This window comes from Amblyomma mixtum, chromosome 4 (genome assembly GCF_055824585.1).
Source record: "Amblyomma mixtum isolate Tamu chromosome 4, ASM5582458v1, whole genome shotgun sequence".
Taxonomy (NCBI): Eukaryota; Metazoa; Arthropoda; class Arachnida; order Ixodida; family Ixodidae; genus Amblyomma; species Amblyomma mixtum.
The window spans coordinates 61176425-61195126 of record NC_143015.1 but is presented as its reverse complement, the minus strand read 5'-3'; the positions used below and the strand labels follow the sequence as shown (position 1 = coordinate 61195126).

At 46.3% G+C, this 18702-nt stretch overlaps 1 protein-coding gene across 1 annotated transcript; it reads left to right on the top strand.

The window, feature by feature from the left end:
- The first annotated feature begins 13223 nt into the window (after positions 1-13223).
- On the top strand, positions 13224-17612 carry LOC149346589 (uncharacterized). Its single transcript, XM_089541387.1, has 2 exons — positions 13224-15029; positions 17607-17612. The coding sequence occupies exons 1-2, from the start codon at positions 13224-13226 to the stop codon at positions 17610-17612; spliced, it is 1812 nt and encodes a 603-aa protein (XP_089397513.1).
- Positions 17613-18702: the final 1090 nt, after the last annotated feature.

Here is an 18702-nt window from a genome sequence, read left to right as displayed (position 1 = left end):
TAGAGTTGGAACGGAGTGTCCAGCTCCGTGTTCTCTTCGCCTGCATAAGAGTACGCCGCCGGCCGGGGGTCCTTAGTGGTGCACAGGTATCAATCCCTGAGCGTGTGCGCTAGCTGTGTTGTCGATCCTGTAAAGTTGTGCAATGCCCTATGTAAGTGGCGTTGGGTTTCCGTGCGTGTTTGTATTGGATCAATGAGGGGCCTGTCGTAATTATGAGTTGGGCTGGGCTCCCCCGCTTGCCTGGCGCATATTGGAATATAGCTGCCGATGCGAAGATCCAACTCCACGCAACCTGATTTGGGCCCCCGGTCACCAGGGACTCCAGGGAAACGAACAGGCCGATCAGGCCGCCCGTGCACTCTCTCGCCGGGCTATCTCCCTGTCCTTAGAAGGGTATTCCCAATCAGACAATCTGGCCCTTACATTCAAACAAATCACCGATTACTACAAGGAGGGGCACCGGCGCTACCCGGCCCCTTGTAAGGGTCTGGATCGCGCTGACGAGCGCCTCCTCATCAAAATTCTTACTAACACTGTACTGTGCCCGGCGGTGCTTAAACATTTCAATACATCCTTTGATGGCGCGTGCCAGTTCTGTGGGGAGGTGGCTGACACCTTCCACATGATTTGGGCGTGTCAATCAAACCCATCTATCCTCCCCAACCCCAACCCCACCAGAGAGGGCTGGGAGGCGGTCCTGCTCGGCTGTCAAGACCTAAAAAGCCAAAAGGCTTTGGTTCAACGGACGCGGGCGGCGTTGCTTGCCAATGGGGCACCGGAATAGGGGCTCCACCCAGTATTGTAAGGGAAAAGGGCCAATTGGGTCCTACCCCAATCACCTTTCTGTAAAAAACTTAATTTCCCATAAATGTATTTCACCACCACCACCACCTCCCAGTCCTCCCAACTTGATAACGCGGGCTGTCCCTGCGGGGGAGGATAAGCAGGGCAGCCGAAAAGGATGTGGGAGAGTGTGGCGTGAGGGTCGCCGCACAGGGTGCATGTAGGGGAAGTGCCACAGTAGAGAGATAGCAGCTGAGGGGATGAGAGAGAGCGGGTCTAGAGGCGTGTCCAGAGGATCTGTTGGGAATGGGTAAGGGAGGGATGTGGAGGAGGGTAAATCCGACGGTCCAAGCGGGGCATTTGCGTGAGCTCTGCAAAGGTGTGCGCCCGTTCTCCCGAGAAGCCTTGACCGAGGCCCTCCTGAGCCCGGCAAATCAAACCTCGGGCCAATTTATCGGCAGCCTCGTTTCCTGGATTCCCAGAGTGAGCCGGCACCCTCTGGAGCTCTACCCTGCGTGGTAAATATTTGGAGGGGGTGTTCAACAACTCGCAAGCAGGGGCGTGAATCCTGCCATGATGCACCTGCCCGGCCGACTGGCTCAGGTGGAGTACATAAAACACGCACTCTACGCAGACGATATTACAATCTGGACCACCGAGGGGAGCCTTGGGGAGATGGAGGACCGCCTTCAGCAGGCCGCCTCCATAGTCGATGCATATGCTGCCGACTGTCGTCTGCAATGTGCTCCCGCCAAATCAGAGCTTCTACACGTCAGGACAAACCACAAGGACAACACGTCTCTACACATATCTCTGTCGGGCGGTCCCATCAGAGAAGTGGCAGACCTCCGGATCCTGGGTCTGTTCATCAATAACAAACTTAAGCCGGACTACTATAGCAAAACTCAAGAGCATAGGTGAACAGGTAGGACCTATGAACCACCGTGTTTCCAACAAGCGGGGTGGTCTGCGGGGCAGGGACGCGCTACGGCTCGCCCATGCCTTCGTGACCAGCCGGATCCTCTACGCCGTGCCGTACCTACGCACCACCAAGCAACAAGACGAGCGCATTCTCGCCATCATCAGGAAGGCAACAAAGCGAGCATTGGACCTCCCGGTGGCTAGCTCCAACGCCAAACTGAAGTCGTTGGGAGTGGTAAACTCCTATCAGGAGTTGCGGGAGGCCCACCTCGTGAACCAATATACGCGGCTATCGCAGACGGTTCCTGGGCGCCGCCTGCTAAACCGCTTACACATCCAACACACATGCATACCAGAGGGGACGGACAACATCCCGGTGCTGTGGCGCCACATGCTCTTGGTCGCTCCGCTCCCTCGTAACATGGGCATGGCTTTTGGATATAAAGAGGGCGTCTTTAGGGCGTTTTGGATATAAAGACGGCGGAGAGTATGGATATAAAGAGGGTGTCTACTACGTGGACATCACAGGGCCGTCGCCCACGGGATATTTCACGGCTGCCGTAGTCCACCGGGGAATGAATGTCAATGGCCTATCTTTTTAGGAGGGTAGCTGTGTAGGCCAGTTGGTGAGACATGAAGGCGACCGCCCTGTGTCGTCGTCTTTCTTGTCCCGTGTCCGCTGCGGTGTCTAGGCCTATCTTTTCGGGACCCAAATTCAACACGAGCGGAGGAAGTCGCAATAGCTTTCGCTGCCGCCGATCCAAAATCAAGAACAGTTATCACAGACTCTCGCCGGGCCTGTGAACATTATCTTGCAGGCGGAATATCCCCTCTTGCCTCCCAAATTCTAAGACGCGCTCCCGCCGATCCAACTCGCACAAAAGTGATCTGGGCTCCTGGGCACCATGGTCTACGAGGCAATGAGGCCGCTGATGCGGCCGCCCGAGCGCTCACACAACGGGCTCCTCATCCTAGCTCTCCTGGCTCAGAAGCTCATAAACCGCTTCTGCGGTTCCGCGAAATCCTAATTCATTATTGCGACAGCCACCGTCTCTACCCAGTACCTGCCAAGGGGCTGAGTAAGGCGGAGGAGCGAACTCTGCGGCGCCTGCAGACAGGAACTTTTCTCTGTCCTGCCATAGCAAAACACTTCGATCCGAACACAGATGGGCGCTGCCCGCACTGTGGAGAGATCTGCGATATCTTTCACATGGTGTGGGCATGTACTCAGAATCCTCACCTTCCCCCACCCCCACCCGAGAGGCATGGGAGACTGCCCTCCTCAACTGCTCCACACTGGAGTCTCAAAGGGAAAAGCGGGCGCGAGACGGGGCCTCGTCGTGCGGTGTCCCGGACTAAGGATACCGACCATGTAGCAGGGTTTTTTAACCCTCAAACTCTCTTTGCAAACTGAAGTTTTTCACCACCACCACCTGCCTCTCGCGAAGTGGAACAAAGCCGTTTTGGAGTCGCTAAAGATGTAGTTTGCATTGGAATGTACAAGGGCTAGGGCGATGGCGGTTTCCTCTGCCTCGTCAGGCGTAAAGCCCGAGGGAAGGCGTGGACTTTCTGGCAGGGCTACAACATGCTGTCGCGTTCCATTCTTAAAGCGAAGCTTAAGCGTCTTTCATTACCAGTTAATTACTATTAAGGCGAAACACTTAATGCCTCATAGTGTCGTGACCAAGAGTGTTAGCAAATGTGTCCGTGTTTCAGATTGGTCGAAATGGTCGTGACGTCACTTCGCGCGAATTTCAAATGTAGCCAATTGTACTTGGGCTAGTAACCATGCGACCAATTAAATGAATGTTATAATGATGCTCCAAGTAAGTGGGACTGATTTCAGTTAATTAGTTAATTAAAAACTTAGACTAATTAACTTTTCTAGTAGGAGCAGATAAATAAATAAAACCGGGAAAACCAGGGTCTCCGGAGTGCGAGACAAGCACGCTACCCACTCCGCCCTGCCAGCTCGATGGATTGGAATGAACAAAGGCGCGTCTAGTGAATAGGGTGTCTTCGTCCCCCCTGCCCCATCTTCCTCCCTTCTCTTACGGCGAGGTTCAGGTGTCCATCGAGATATGAGACGCAGATACATTTCCTTTCCTCAAAAACCAACTTACCGTCGAGCAAGGAGTAGAGCCGAACGGGCGATGGCGTTCTGTAGACTCCCTGGCAGCGTTGCAAGACGCTGTCGCGTTCCACTCAGAGGCGAAGCTTAACATCTTAGCCACACATCAGTGGCTTCTTGATCAGGCACCCAACTCTGCACAAGAAGCCCCATCGGTCCTCTCTTCATATCACCAAATCACCACATTTCACACATTCAGCCGCATGACACTGCCACCACCCCACAGTACCTTGTCGCCCTTATCCAGCGCCACATGGCGACAATTACAGACAGGCTGTTTTATTTCACCCAACCGTCTCTCATGCTTCCTCCCCACCTTTCCTTCTGATTCTGACACCTATGGCGTGCCCGGATCCACACTTTTCCACTACCTTTGGGACTGTCCTTCCCGAAAGGCAGTACCCCCCATCCCCAATCCCACTCATTCTTCCTGGGAGGCTGCTTTACGGACCGCTCAGCCCAATGGCCAGAAATGGCTGGTGGATCGGGCTTAACGTGAAGCACAAGCCCGTGTACTCTTGGACCAGTAGGAGACCACCCTGGAAGATTTTTTTTTGGAATAAAGTTGTTTCCATCCATCCATCCAGTGACACAAGCAGCAACACTGCACTTAAGGCTTCGCCTCATCGCACTTTAGGTCAACAATGTGCCGCGCGAAATTTTTTAGGCATTCATCAGTAATTAAGCACTAATTATTAATTTGTCATTACTTAGTAATTAGACATTAATTATGTGGGACGTCATCCAGTGGTGGCGTCACCAGTGCCACAGATGCAGTCAAAGTGGTGCGGAAAACGCTTTCGCCTCTACGCACTTTGGATAGTCAAAGTACCCCTGAATTTTCTGTCTGGAGGGAAAGCCGTCAACTGCCGGCGTGGTCAATGTGTTGCGAGGACAGAGATTGCATCGCCATTTCTTGAGGGTTCAGTCAACTGCTGGTGTACGAATTGTTCTACTTTTGTAACTTTCTGACACCACAGTCCACTTCCATGTCCGCTGGACACATTTTGAAGCGAAAACCTTCACTAGGCTAGTCAACATCGAGGCTAGCGTGGGCCCCGTCGTCAGAAAAAGCCACAGGTGCGCATGCGCGAACTGCGTGACGTCACAGGAGAGGCGCAGGTGGTCGGAGCCGCCGCTGCCACTGCCGCGACTCGGTGGACACCCGAACCGCGCCGTAAGGGAAGAAAAATGAAAAGAAAATCAGTTTTAAGGAAAGCAAACGGCGCCTGTCTCTCTCATATCTCGGTGCATACTCGAACCGCGCCGTAAGGGATTTAAGGAAAATGAAATGAAATGAAAATTGCTTTTAAGGAAACGAATTGCCTGCCTCTCATATCTTGGTGTACATCCCAAAAGAGTCACACGCGGCACAAATAAAAAATAAATAAAAGGCAAGCAGTGCGCCAGGAAAATCTCATATCTCGGTGGACACCCGAACCGCGCCGTAAAAAATGGGAAATGAAAAGAAATTTGGTTTTATTGAAAGGAAACAACTCCTGTCTCCCTCTTATCTCGGTGGATACCCGAACCGCGCCGTAAGGGCCTTAAGGGAAATTAAATGAAATGAACATTGCTTTTAAGGAAAGCAAATCCATGTCTCTCATATCTTGGTGTACACCCGATAGTAATGCACACCACAGTGCGTCTCTAAAGCAACCATCTAAGTCAGCACCGAATTCACTACACGCGCGGCTCCTCCTCCGCCTCGCCGCAGCTTTTCGCTTCGAGATATCCAGGCTTAACGTTAGCTAAGCACCAGCCAATTTTTTTTCACCAGTCATGCTATATTTCTCTTCACAGAAAGTTTTTAGAGCAGTACAACTACTAGGCGCATTTACCGATTTCTGGAATATGTACAACCCCCATCCAAAGTACGTACCCAAGGGGTTCGCTTTCGAAGCCTGCCACATGCCTCCTTATGCACCCTCAGCGACCGTAACCCCTAGAAAGAAGAACGGCGTCACGTCCTCAGTCCTCCCAAGCTTTGTACTACTACATGTGCTAGGGAGCTCCGCTAAGCAGCTTAGAAGCAAGCCCCTTGGGCTGTATACTTTTGACGGGGTCTACGTATGTACGGCTCTCAAGTGGCTGGCAGCCCACGTGCCTTCCGGGTTCTGGACAACCTGCCAGAACTGTACACGAAGCAGGCCTTCAACTGGATGAAGGGCAGGGTGAAGAATGCTCATGGATAAAGGCGCTCAATGTTTATGCCTTCAGAGTAAAAGCCTTACTAGTGCTACTGTACGCGTTTTCTGCGCTATAGCCATAGCGAACCGTATGCATTTTTTTTTATAACCGAGTCAGCACGATTTTACACTCTGCGCTGAATAAAGAGGAGGGACAATAAACATAACGAACAAATAATACTGGTAGAACGTTATTATTCGTTGTTATAGATTTCCAGCGCTCAGTATTTTCTTTTAATTCAGCCTAGAAAATTCGGCGGCAAATGTGGAAGTTTTCCTGACACATTAGTGCCTTGTTTGCTACATCCACATTCAACGTGGCACACTTGTGGTCCACTGCCATATCTGTGAAGTATGTTCCTGTGCTGCCTCTATGGTCCTTTGCAACAGACACTGCAGAGCTTAGTGCTAGTCCCCGTTTTTCCAGGTTGACTTGGAAGTTGCATATTTGTTAAAGGTCAGCGTGCACTGCCGCGCATGAACCGTAAACGCACAAGGGAGTTGTTTATCACTGCAATTTGAAACAACCACAAGTTAGCCATTTTGTTGCTGAGGCGACAAAGTATCTTCCTCTAAGAAAGCTACACACTGGGCGTCCCGGGTAAAACGCTCGCAACGCCAAAGGTTCTACCGCTGCCGTGACTTATGTGTTTACCATACACGTGGCACTTTTTCTCTCTTAAGGTGCTCTACTCTATTTCATTTTCCGGGGCTGATTGGCGGTGCCGAAGATTTACTTGAACCGGTTGGCATACGTAAGTGAAATGGATAGGCTTGCAAATGCATGCGAGATCGTAAAATGAGGCCCTGCCGCCCAAGATGGAATGGCTTTCGCGACACTTTACACAATGCTCTCAGCATGGGGCCAGCTGAGAAGCAACCAAAGCCAGAAATAAAAAGCAGGCCAGCCTTCTAGAATAACGAGAATACAGTAAATAAGAATAAGGCGTTTCTGTTCTTTTTCTCGGTTACTTTTTGCCACTCTCACACTTTCTTAAATAAAGTAGCGTGTAGAGTTCTGCCGTTTTCGAAGCAGGCATTTTACATGCAATGCAGTTCTTCTGGATAGTGCTGAGTTCGTATTCCGCTGCATTTTATATTTGCAGCTCAGTCCATAGTGCTCTGTAATAGAGAATTATGCTGTTAAGACTCACTAATCTTACAGCCGACTCCATCTTACTCCGCGTATTGAGTAGTCAATTCGATGTTTTAAAATAGGTTGGCCAAGAGCGAAAAAAAAGAAACGCACAAAAAACAGTGTTTCGCTGGAGAACGCAGTGATATATCGGCGGACATTGTTTTTTTCTTCAAAGCCATCAAGTCTAACACCGACGAAAGGGAAGAGAGAGATGTGTACCTCAATCTTTTGGGAGCCAAACTGTCTAAACTAATCCGGAGCCCTTTAGCACGGCGTCCCTCATAGTCATTTCTCGAGTCTGTAAGACAAGCAGCCCATATCATAGATTCTAAGGTACCATACCAATGTAACTTTAATTTCCATGCTATGAAAAAATAACAAGAGCGAAAATGCATGGTACGAGCACAGACCCTAAAAATTCTGAAAAGCTCAAAAAACTACTCACTCCATTCTTTTCTTTCCCAACACGGCGCTTAAAAGAGAACAGTAAGTTCAAGGTAAACTTGACGAAATACTAGGACAGAACAAGGCCACGAAATTTCAAAACCTGACGTCCACTTGCAAACGTGAACTGCTACTTTTAATTTGGTAAGGGAATAAATCCTGCACGTCGAGACGCCTTATATTTTAGTTGTCTCTAGGGGATGTTTGCAGATCCTTCTGCCCTTTTATTATTTGCAAATGCTACCTCTTCACCTGTGCCCAAGCACAGGGGAAGTCGGAAATTATTAAGGGGCTCAAAGAAAGAGCAGGTTCGTGTTGACTAAAATGCAAAGCCTTTGTCTTTAGCAGGGCTTGAATATTTTGTTGTAGTGTTTTTACGTTTGCGTGTATTTTCTGCAAAGAGATGATAAGAATCCAAGACGGAAAAGTGTATTCTTTCTCCTCCATTTACCCTCAAAGCGCACCAGCTTTCAACTTCCATGGTTGCATTTTTCGCTCAGTGAAATGGCGCCATTTCAAAGAGTTATAGCCTGTGCATTCGAAATGTTGCGATCCGTTCTCGCAATCCTGCGGTGGCTGCCTAATCAAGTTTCCTTTCTCCCTCACTTCTTTGTGTTCTTTATTGTGCTGGTCATTCATGGTGTGGTTGTTTGTGCCATTACGGCTTCTTATTTCTTCCGAGGAATTTTCTGAAAGCTGTGGGCATCAGCGGTTACCGATGCTGATAAAGCTGCTGCACGCACCGTTTCTTCCGAGCCGTTTGTGCTCAAGGGGCCGTTTTCATCTCCCATCGGTTTTCAATTGTTCAGGCATGTTTCTATTTTTTTTTATTTGGTGCAGATTCTCAAACTAGGCTCCCCTCGGCTGAGACAGCAGAAAGCCTCCGAATGGCTTAGAGAGTAGAGGTTTGGGCGAGTTGGTGGGTACTCATTCTAAAACAGCGCAGACAAGACAAGAACGGTGGAAAGAAACGTACAGTCTTTGTCAAAAGTGACCAGGCTGCATGGTTTGCTTCTCTTTGGTATAGTAGAGCCTTTGCGGCTTTCCCTAAGGTCGAAAAGCTCTTTGAAGGTGAGGACAGGGGTCCTCCTTACCGTACAGAGATTTAGAGCTTGAGGGCTGGCATAACAGTTTAAATATACGACTGAGAAGCAAACCATGCAGCCTGGTTACTTTTGGCAAAGACTGTACATCATGAGCACTATATACCGGGTGTCCCAGCTAAATGTAACTAAACTTTTAAAAAAGGCGGTGTCCTAGTCCAGTGAAACCAACTCAGGGTTGTTCATAGTCGCGTGGCCTAGTCTTGAGTATTTTTTTCGCTCTTCAAAGTTAATTAATCAGTTAAGTGTATTTAGCTAACTTTTTAATTATTGACTTCAGAAAGAAAGTGTCAATGCAAAAGTTTTAGATCACCTCGAAAAACCGCTAGTAGTGCTGTTTCCGTCAAGTTACGATTTACGTAGCTTCATTTATTGGCCTTAAAAGAAAGTTGTCACGTGACCAGCTGCTCGCTCACTTCTCTGCCCCAATGTGCACCCAAAGTCTCATCGAGGAGAGGACTTCAGAAAAAACGGATTTTATTCTTTACGGTGTGTTTTGGGACGTTGAAGTGGCACATTTGTCATGTGGAAGCTTTTTCATGTTGTGCGGAGTATGGTTAAAGGCCGGTAAAAAACTACTTTACGTAAAGATTACTTTGCTGCAAATGTCTCAGTAAGCTGTTTCTCAAAGCGATCTACAACTTTTCCGTTAGCACTTTGTTCCTCAAGTCAATAATTAAAAAGTTTGTTAATTAAGCTTGACTAAATAGTCAACCTTGAAGAACGAAAAAAATTACTGCAGCCTAGGTCACGCGACTCTAAACAACCCTTATTTGGTTTCAGACGGCTAGGACATCCCATGTTTTTTAAAAGCTTGGTTACATTTAGCTGGGACACCTGGTATAGTACTGACAGCATCGCTAAAAGAGAAGACGTAGGCTGCATACGACATTAGGGAGGTGGAAAAAAATTATTTAAAGATACTTCGAAGCACGCAACTGGCCCTCGAAGAATCACATGACTAGCGGTACCCTTGGAATTTATTCCCACTCAACTTAAAAGAACGACCCAGTGTGAAAATAACTTTTGTGAATTATGTAGCACACCAGAAACTCCTGATTTTCTGGTTCCTTGTGATTTGCATTGTTGGTAATTTTAATTGGCGAGCAAAGAACCACTCACCGGTCACATGATGTGCTCTAATTGGAAGCATTTGGGTTGTGTTTGTTTTTTCTTGTCAACTTCGCTACTGAAAACTGTGAATATAAATGCTAACAGACGTTGGAAGAGTATTCGCGCATTCGGCGCCACTCCTATGTGAGCGGAAGGCAATTGCTTAACCGTACTTTTCAGTTACCCACACAAGAGATAACTTGCAGGTCTATTACAGTTTTCGGGATCCGAAATATAAAGTTTAACGGGTGGAGACATTCACGCGATTACAAAATCGAACAATCGCGGGAATTAAAACTGACAGTCTTCCCACAATTCCATGGAAAGGTCAAGATAAAGCTAGAGGCATAATTACAGTTGCCTACCACAGCTTCTGCTATGACATGTTTACTTAAAGTGTGGCGCATTACTAAAACCGTGAAGAAATGCCTGAAAGAGCTCCTCAGCAAAGTATACGAACTATGTGTGATTATAATGACCATTTAGCTTCTACAATCTTCTAAAGCTAGAGGACACGCTTGCTGCATGACTACCGAGAAAACGCAGAATTGATTTCACCTCTTCGAAGCAGCTTTTGTCTAATACCCGTGCCACACGCGCACAAGAAGTGGCAGTAAATGGTTAAGGCCTTAAGTTTGTTAATGCCATTATTTGCGGAGTTGGTGCTAAATGTCCACATTTAATGCCATTATCGAAAGCGGCGATGACGATAATGCTTGCAAGGTAGTCAAAAGGTTCATCTGAAATTAAACATTGCTAAATAGCACAATACATCAGGAATTTTGTTCGAATGTAATGTAACAATGATTTTCCAGAAAATACGGCTGTTCCTGTTTTATAAGTCGAAAAAGTAGCCATAAACTTGCATGTCAGCACACAAGTCGAGAGTACCTGTCAATAAGGCTGGCGAAAATGGCGCTCTTCGCATCGAAAATGTAGTATAGATGCCTCATGTTAAGAATTAACATTTCCTACTGGTTAGGAATTTCTAACTAACAAAGCTGCATGCTTTTCTGCGTGTGGAATGGGAACGAGAGTATGCATTGCACGGGCGAATGAGTTGTGGCGAACTCAGTAGGTTGCGAATGGCAGTAAGGCTAATTCCATTAAATTTACGCGTGTGGCACCGCACGAATGCCATTAAAACTTAAGGCAGTGAGCACTTAATTACATTAAATCTGCCCATGTGGCACGGGTATAAGTTGGCAGCATCTTTCCCCGTCTGTAAATAGAAAAGGATGGTGTTAATGACATCGTTTGATCTTATTTAAATTGCAATAGTTAGCAAAACTGAGATTTCTTTGTCAAAAGCCAGGAGTAAAGTACATTGGTGGGAATTTTGTCAATAGCCAACCTCGAAAGAGAACTCATGATAAGAGCGGGGTTCCGTGTGAAAGAAGAAAACGAAAACCAGCCAGAGAATCGCCAGCGTTTTCGCAGAATAAGGGGTCGTTTCTTTCAAAAGACAATTTCCATTCAGTGAGGACGCTTGGGTTGTGAAGGTTGTACTGTCATTGCGAAAATTTCTAGGGCATGCGAAATGCTACCGAGGCACATGCGCGCAGGGAGTTAGGATGGTCACCTCATTTCAATGCCTCACATTACGGCGCACGAGTCGATCACCTCCCCAGGTATGGTCTCTGACCCTTGCTAAGAAAAGAAATATCGGCTCTGGTTGCCGGTAATACTTAGTAGAATATTTTACGCCTGATGAGAGAGGTATTACCATAGAGGGCTACAAAGATAAGTCCATCTGTTGAAAGCTCCTTACCTCAGCAACGATCGCTATCGAGAAGAAACTAGTATGTAAGAAACTGCAGTAAGCTGTAAATGAGAATATAAATCTGAAACCGAAAAATCGACCGCATTTCAGCCAAGGCGCCGGGAGACCGCTCAGGCAACCACCTCGTCCCATCCAAATAGTCTGGGTACCGGCCCATTCGGGTAATCCAGGTAACGAAGCGGCCCATTCCGCTGCTCGAGCGTACGTCAACCGAACGGCGTGTACTGAAGACCCAGGCAGCGCGAGAGGCCGACTTATCACATGTTAAGACATAACGCTACACTACCGCGAAGAACGTCTCCTTTATCTCCCGCCTCACACATCGCTGACAACACAACAGACGACCTGGCGACAACTCCAGGCTCGCACCTTTCCTTCCTCAGCGCTACTTGCACTTTTCTTCCCTTCTACTCACACCCCCGAATGTTCCCTCTGTGGGGCCCCGAGAGCCACATTCGACCACATTATGTTCACCTACCGACGACTGCAACCACCGGCCCAATGGGCCCTCGCGGACTCGGAGGGGTGGGAGGTCGTGGTCTCTATAACTCCGTTTCATAAATCATGTGCAACGCTGTCAAGGCTACGGAAGTAGTCCGCAAAACAAAATAAAGAGAGTTGTATCACTCCACGTCGTTCTGTGGCCGTGTGGTCTAACGCGTCGCCCCGGAGAGTCGACCGGCAATGGGGGTGCATGGGTTCAAAACCCGCGTGGTGAAACTTTTTTTTTTTTTGCACACATTTTTCTTTTTTTTTTTTCATCGCAAGTTGCATTTCACGTGACTTGAAAGAGAAATCTCGTTTTGTTCACAATCGCTTGAATATTATGCAATGTTCTCAAAACAACTGCATGCATATGTTCATTTGATGCATAACGCGTTAATGTGAGCTGTCCGACATTCGTTGTGAATGAGCTCGCACCAGCTTTTGGTCAGCAGTGGCGGCTTTCTTCCCGATTCTGCAGGATTGTGACTATACTTTCTAGATGCAAGCTAGAGATTTTAGCGAAAGATGACGTTCATTCGTCGGGTTTAATTAATCAGCACAGTGGTGAGTGCTCCGCCGTGGCCCGATTAACATGCGGCCGTCTGTAACTTTCGATTTCGCTGTTGCCGAGGGACCCACTCTTTTGTGGGCCTCTCTTAAGGTATCTGGCATGTTATGAATTGTTCATAGCAACCGGTTAGCGGCTTATACAGTCTTCGCCAAAAAAGTCTGGGACCGACTTTGGCACTGTGCTGTAGAGTAGTCCGAAGGACTTGGCGAGAGCAATTATTTTTTACTGATCGCAAAGTTGAGAAGCAAGATGTCTGTTAATTTAGAATGCTGGTTTAGAATTTAGAATACAGGAGCGCAGAAAACGTAATCTAGACTTCTTAATCGTCTATTTTCTGACTGTGTATGTGTAACATTCTTGTGCATATCTGCAATTCTTTTGTTTTTGTTAATTAATCTTTCGTTCTTAAGCAAAGCGCGTTTGTTTTCCTTTGTCATTGAAGATAGCTCTATAACTTGGCTATTATATGCGGCAAAAAAGCAGTATACTTAAACTGATGGGCCAAATATTTTTACACACACCATCTTTTTGCATCTTTTTGGGCACGGCAGCACTACCAGGATGCGGAGCAATAACCCGTTCCTCTATATTGTGCAGATCGTCGTCGGTGTACTGCTTCCAGTCACCATCCCCAGCAACAAAGGACCCGTGAAGATTACAGCACAATCAGCCGGAACCACCAGCTTCCACGTGCGGGATCTGCCATCGCTGACAGCACAAGATTACCCGTTCCAGCGGCCAACAGTCACAAGTGTGTTCATCGGAGCACATGACCTGCTGCAAGCGCCACCACACTGGGATATATATACGCGCTCCGAAGAATCTGCCAGTTTTGGGCACGGCAGCACTACCAGGATGCGGAGCAATAACCCGTTCCTCTATATTGCGCAGATCGTCGTCGGTGTACTGCTTCCAGTCACCATCCCCAGCAACAAAGGACCCGTGAAGATTACAGCACAATCAGCCGGAACCACCAGCTTCCACGTGCGGGATCTGCCATCGCTGTCAGCACAAGATTACCCGTTCCAGCGGCCAACAGTCACAAGTGTGTTCATCGGAGCACATGACCTGCTGCAAGCGCCACCACACTGGGATATATATACGCGCTCCGAAGAATCTGCCAGTTTTGGGCACGGCAGCACTACCAGGATGCGGAGCAATAACCCGTTCCTCTATATTGTGCAGGTGAGAAAACTGTTTGGTAAATGTGTCCGCTCAAGTGACCCTTTTTTGTTTGTGCTGCCGTGCCCGCAGCAATTGTCTTGTATAACTGTTGTATTACGCAAGTTGTTGCTCCTAAGCGGAGATGTTGAAACTAACCCAGGCCCGGATCTAGCCCAAATTGCCAAACAACTCAAAGATATCGCTAGCGACATAAAAGACATAAAGGAAGTACGCCTCGTTGATATAGACAAGAAGCTTGATGCCTTATCACAGCTTGAAAAGAAACTCGCCACCTGCCAGAACGAAATTTCACGCATGGATCGCGTAATTGAAACAATGGAAAAGAAAATCGATGAGCTGGAAAATCGCAGCAGACGATCCAACTTAATTATATACGGACTGCCGGAGGAGGAGGAAGAAACTAATGAAGGTCTTGAGGAAAGAGTGAACAAAACTATTGTGCAAGACACCCTCGAACTAGAAGCTGTCGCCATCGAGCGAATTCACAGGCTAGGTAGACAAGAAAAAAACAAGACTAGGCCAGTTATTATGAAGTTGCTAGATTCGAGACAAAAACCACTAATATTGAAAAACGGCTTCAAACTAAACGACACAGAATACGCTATCGGTGAAGATTTTTCTGTCAGAGTTCAAGATGTTAGAAGGAAACTGTGGGCGAGCGCCAAACAAGAACGAGAAAGTAAAGAAAAGGTTGCGCTAGCCTTTGACAAGTTGATCATAAATAAGCGCGTTTATATTTGGGACGAAGAAAAAAATAGCAGAGTTCCTATGCAAAAAAAGGACACAGAATTCAGCCCTCGAGTGACTCGTCAGAAAACTCACAAAACACAGTCACTTGAAAGCCTCTTACTTTGTCATGAACCAGACGTAATTGGAATCACCGAAACATGGCTTTCACCTGAAATTTCAAATCACGAAATCGCTCCACCGAACTATTCCGTCATCAGAAAAGACCGTGGTTCACGAGGAGGGGGCGTGGCAATACTGATTAAGAAGCAGCTACCTTTCGTTATTCTCCCTGAAGTTCCTTGCGCGGAAGCTGTTTTCTGCAAGATAATTTGTAAAGATACAGACATAGTTACCGGCTGCATTTACAGAAGTCCTTCTACCGGACATGAAGCCATCACTACAATTCAGGATTTCCTTCAGAACCATGCCCGAAATTCACGGATTTTTATCATGGTTGATTTCAACCTCCCCGACATAAACTGGACAACAATGCATTATACATCAAGAGCTTCAGAGGCCCTCATCGATTTAATGTTCAATTTTAATCTTCATCAAATCGTTTCAACACCCACACGTACCCACGGAACAATTGGTAATATCCTAGATTTGATACTAATCAGTGATCACTTTCCTGAAAAGCGTGCTCAGGTTGACGTCATAGAAGGCATCTCGGACCACAGTATACCTACCTGCCGATTACCATTACAGAGCAGTATAGTATATCAGAAAAGCATGCAGATCGTAGCCAATTTTGCTAAAGCAGACGACACTAGCATTTTAACACATCTTGCGCACGAATTCGAATCATTTTTCTACATTGCTTCACGTGAGATCACTGATGTGAACACCTTGTGGGAACAGTTTAGAAATACGGTAACTTATTGTGTAGGTGCATTCGTTCCAAGGAAAATAAAACGGCCTAAGAAAAACAACCCGTGGATCACAAGGGACGTAATTCACGCACAACGGCAAGTCAAGCGGCTCCGTAGATCAATTAAAAAAAAGGGCGAAATGCTACCAAATCATTAAAACTAACCAGTGCAGTCGCAAGGCTAAAAGAAATATCAAAGCATGCAAAGGAACAGTACTTTAACGTGACCTTCCCTACACTTCTTAGGAATAATCCCCATAGATTCTGGAAATATTTTCGTAAAGACAATACAGCCACATCCAACCTGTCCATGGAGGAAAAACAGACGAAAGCTAACATGCACAAGGATTTCTTTAAATCTGTTTTTACAAAAGATAACGGCATTCTCCCTAACAGTTTCTGCACATCTACGCCATGTATCGGTCCTCTCCACATAACAGATGATGGTGTTCTTAACCTGCTGCTAAACCTAGACATAAAGAAAACAAGTGGTCCAGACGACATCCCAAATCAGTTCCTTAAACGATATGCAGAATGGTGCAGTAAATATCTCGGTATCATTTTTCGTAAGTCTTTGTCAACTTCGAAGCTACCCGACGACTGGAAAAAAGCAAAGGTTCTACCCATTCATAAATCCGGAGATACAAACTCACCCTCCAACTATCGACCGATTTCACTTACCAGTACGTCGTGCAAAATCATGGAGCACATTGTAGCAAAACACTTAAAGCACTTTCTGGAGACCGAAAACTTATTATCACCCCATCAACATGTCTTTCGTCGTGGCTTATCAACTGTCACCCAACTAACAGAGGTTGTGCATGACCTAGCTCTTAGTATTGACGACTGCAGTCAAACAGATATAATACTACTAGACTTCTCTAAAGCATTTGACAGTGTCAGCCACAACAAACTAATATCTAAACTACGCATCATAATTGGATATGGCCAAGTGTTACACTGGATCACAGATTTTTTGACGAACCGCTCACAATTTGTAACTTTCGAGCACGTTCAATCAAGGCCAGTTCCCGTTACATCAGGAGTCCCGCAGGGATCTGTTCTAGGACCAGTGTTGTTTTTAGTTTTCATCAATGATGTTACCAACAATATTGACTGTAACATAAAACTTTTCGCTGATGATTGCATTCTGTACAAAACGATAAAAAATTCTGAAGACTACCTCATGCTAAGCAGCTCTCTTCACAAAATTGTTGAATGGTGTAACACCTGGCAGATGACGTTAAACAATAAAAAATCCGTTTGCATGACAGTCACCAGGAAAAAACAGCCATATAACTATGACTACAGTATCAATGATTCAACGCTTTCAAGGGTCTCTGAACATAAATACCTAGGGTTAACTTTAACTTCTGATCTAAGATGGGACGCGCATATCGCCAATGTTACATCTGCTGCCTTGCGAAAGCTGTTCTTCCTTAGAAGATGCTTACGTTTGGCCCCTCAAAATACCAAGCTTTTTGCCTACACTACCCTCGTAAGGCCAATCTTGGAATACGCAAGCACTGTTTGGTTCCCGCATTCTATCACTAACATCACTCGGCTTGAGAGAGTGCAACGAAAGGCTTTAAGGTTCATTCATAACAAATACAAACCCTCTGACTCCCCTACCGATCTTGCAGCATCATCTGGCCTTCCACCACTATTATCTAAGGCAAAAGAATCCCGCTTGAAGTTTTTATATCAATTATTACACAACACCTACAGTATAGACGTGTCTAAATATGCATCCTTCTCACAGTCACGGCAATCCCGGCACAAGCATGCGCACACGCTGACGGAATACTCATGCCGAACGAACACACTCAAGCATTCTTTCTTTCCTTTAGCCATCAGCGAATGGAATCAGCTCGATCCATCGATTACCATGTCGGACTCACTATCTTCCTTCACCTCAAGATTAGTAGAATGTAACAAGAATCAGTAAAATATCAATAGTCCTACATTTTACCAGATACTGCCGAACAGCTACTTATTGATATTTCTTGACATGTTATCTTTAAGGATGATTGCAAGCCTATTGCCACCCGTTACCTTCTTTTTTGCTTTCTTCTAGTTTATATTGTAAAATACTTCAAATACTAGCATGCTTGCTGGAATGAACGACTCCTGCTGTACTTGATTTCTTTTTGTTTCAGTTCTGAATTTTCAAGTTATTGTTTGCTAACCTGCCTACTAGCAGTTATATAACACTTATGTAAGAGTTCTCATTTTTGTTGATCTGCTTGTAATTTATCTGTATTGTACTCTATATTGTACTGATGCCCACCTGCTACGGTCTCTTACTGAGACTGACAGTATTGTAAATAAATAAATAAATAAATCTCGATATCCTGTGTAGTGTTAAATTTAGAACATAGTGTTGATTCACACAGTGACAGAAAATAGTACTGCCTCAAGAGTTACAGATTTGTTGTCGTGCACAAATATATATGAAGGCGGTAATGAGGCAAGTCAGCTTGTCTCTATTTCCCTGCTCACCTGGAAGAGCAGAAGCTGCTCAGGAAGGATTTGCATGCAGGCAGGTAAAAAAGGGTTCCAAGCTGTGAGAGCGTCAAGTAAGAATGCAGAAAAAGTTGTACAACGCTAAGAAAAAAATATTCGATAAATGAGACAGGACAATAAATAATGTTGACCCCGCAGTGTTTGGGAGAAATGGTTTATTCTGGAAATAGCTAGTGGCCCCCTTGCCCGAAAGCGCAGCCAATCCCATTGTTAAACCTTTAAGGAAGGCATCCTTAGATGACTTCACAGTCTTCTCCTGCCAGACGTATTTTTTTGTGTGCCCTGCGTTGACCCAGATTTCATCTAGGTAGATGATGCACCTGTAAATGCGAAACAACCGAGTGCATGAGTTAATGCTTGTAAGTAAACAAACATACTGCAGCATGTAAGCAGGCAGCGCACTGCAACAAACACACTGCTGACCACTGTCTCAGAAATAGACGCTCAAACACAATCGAGAAAAAGAATTATCTCGCCTTTATTGCTCCCTTGTTCGGGCGTATATTTCGCGCCGAGGCGGCATTTGGTAGCCAGTTTATATTCACTGTATGTTTGCATGGGTTGCTTGACTCATTCGGTAACATTTGAAATCTCTTCACTTGTGGCGACTGCGAGCAAAAATTCCCAACGTTCGCAGCAGTACCGCCAGTAACTCGCACCACCAGAGCAACGGGCAGTGTGCGGTGGGTGTTTATTCGTTCCTAACGGTGACGACGAGATGGCACTACC

Bases quoted from the DNA above. Each gene is read 5' to 3' on its own strand.
- LOC149346589 (XM_089541387.1), top strand. From the start codon at position 13,224: ATGCGGAGCAATAACCCGTTCCTCTATATTGTGCAGATCGTCGTCGGT.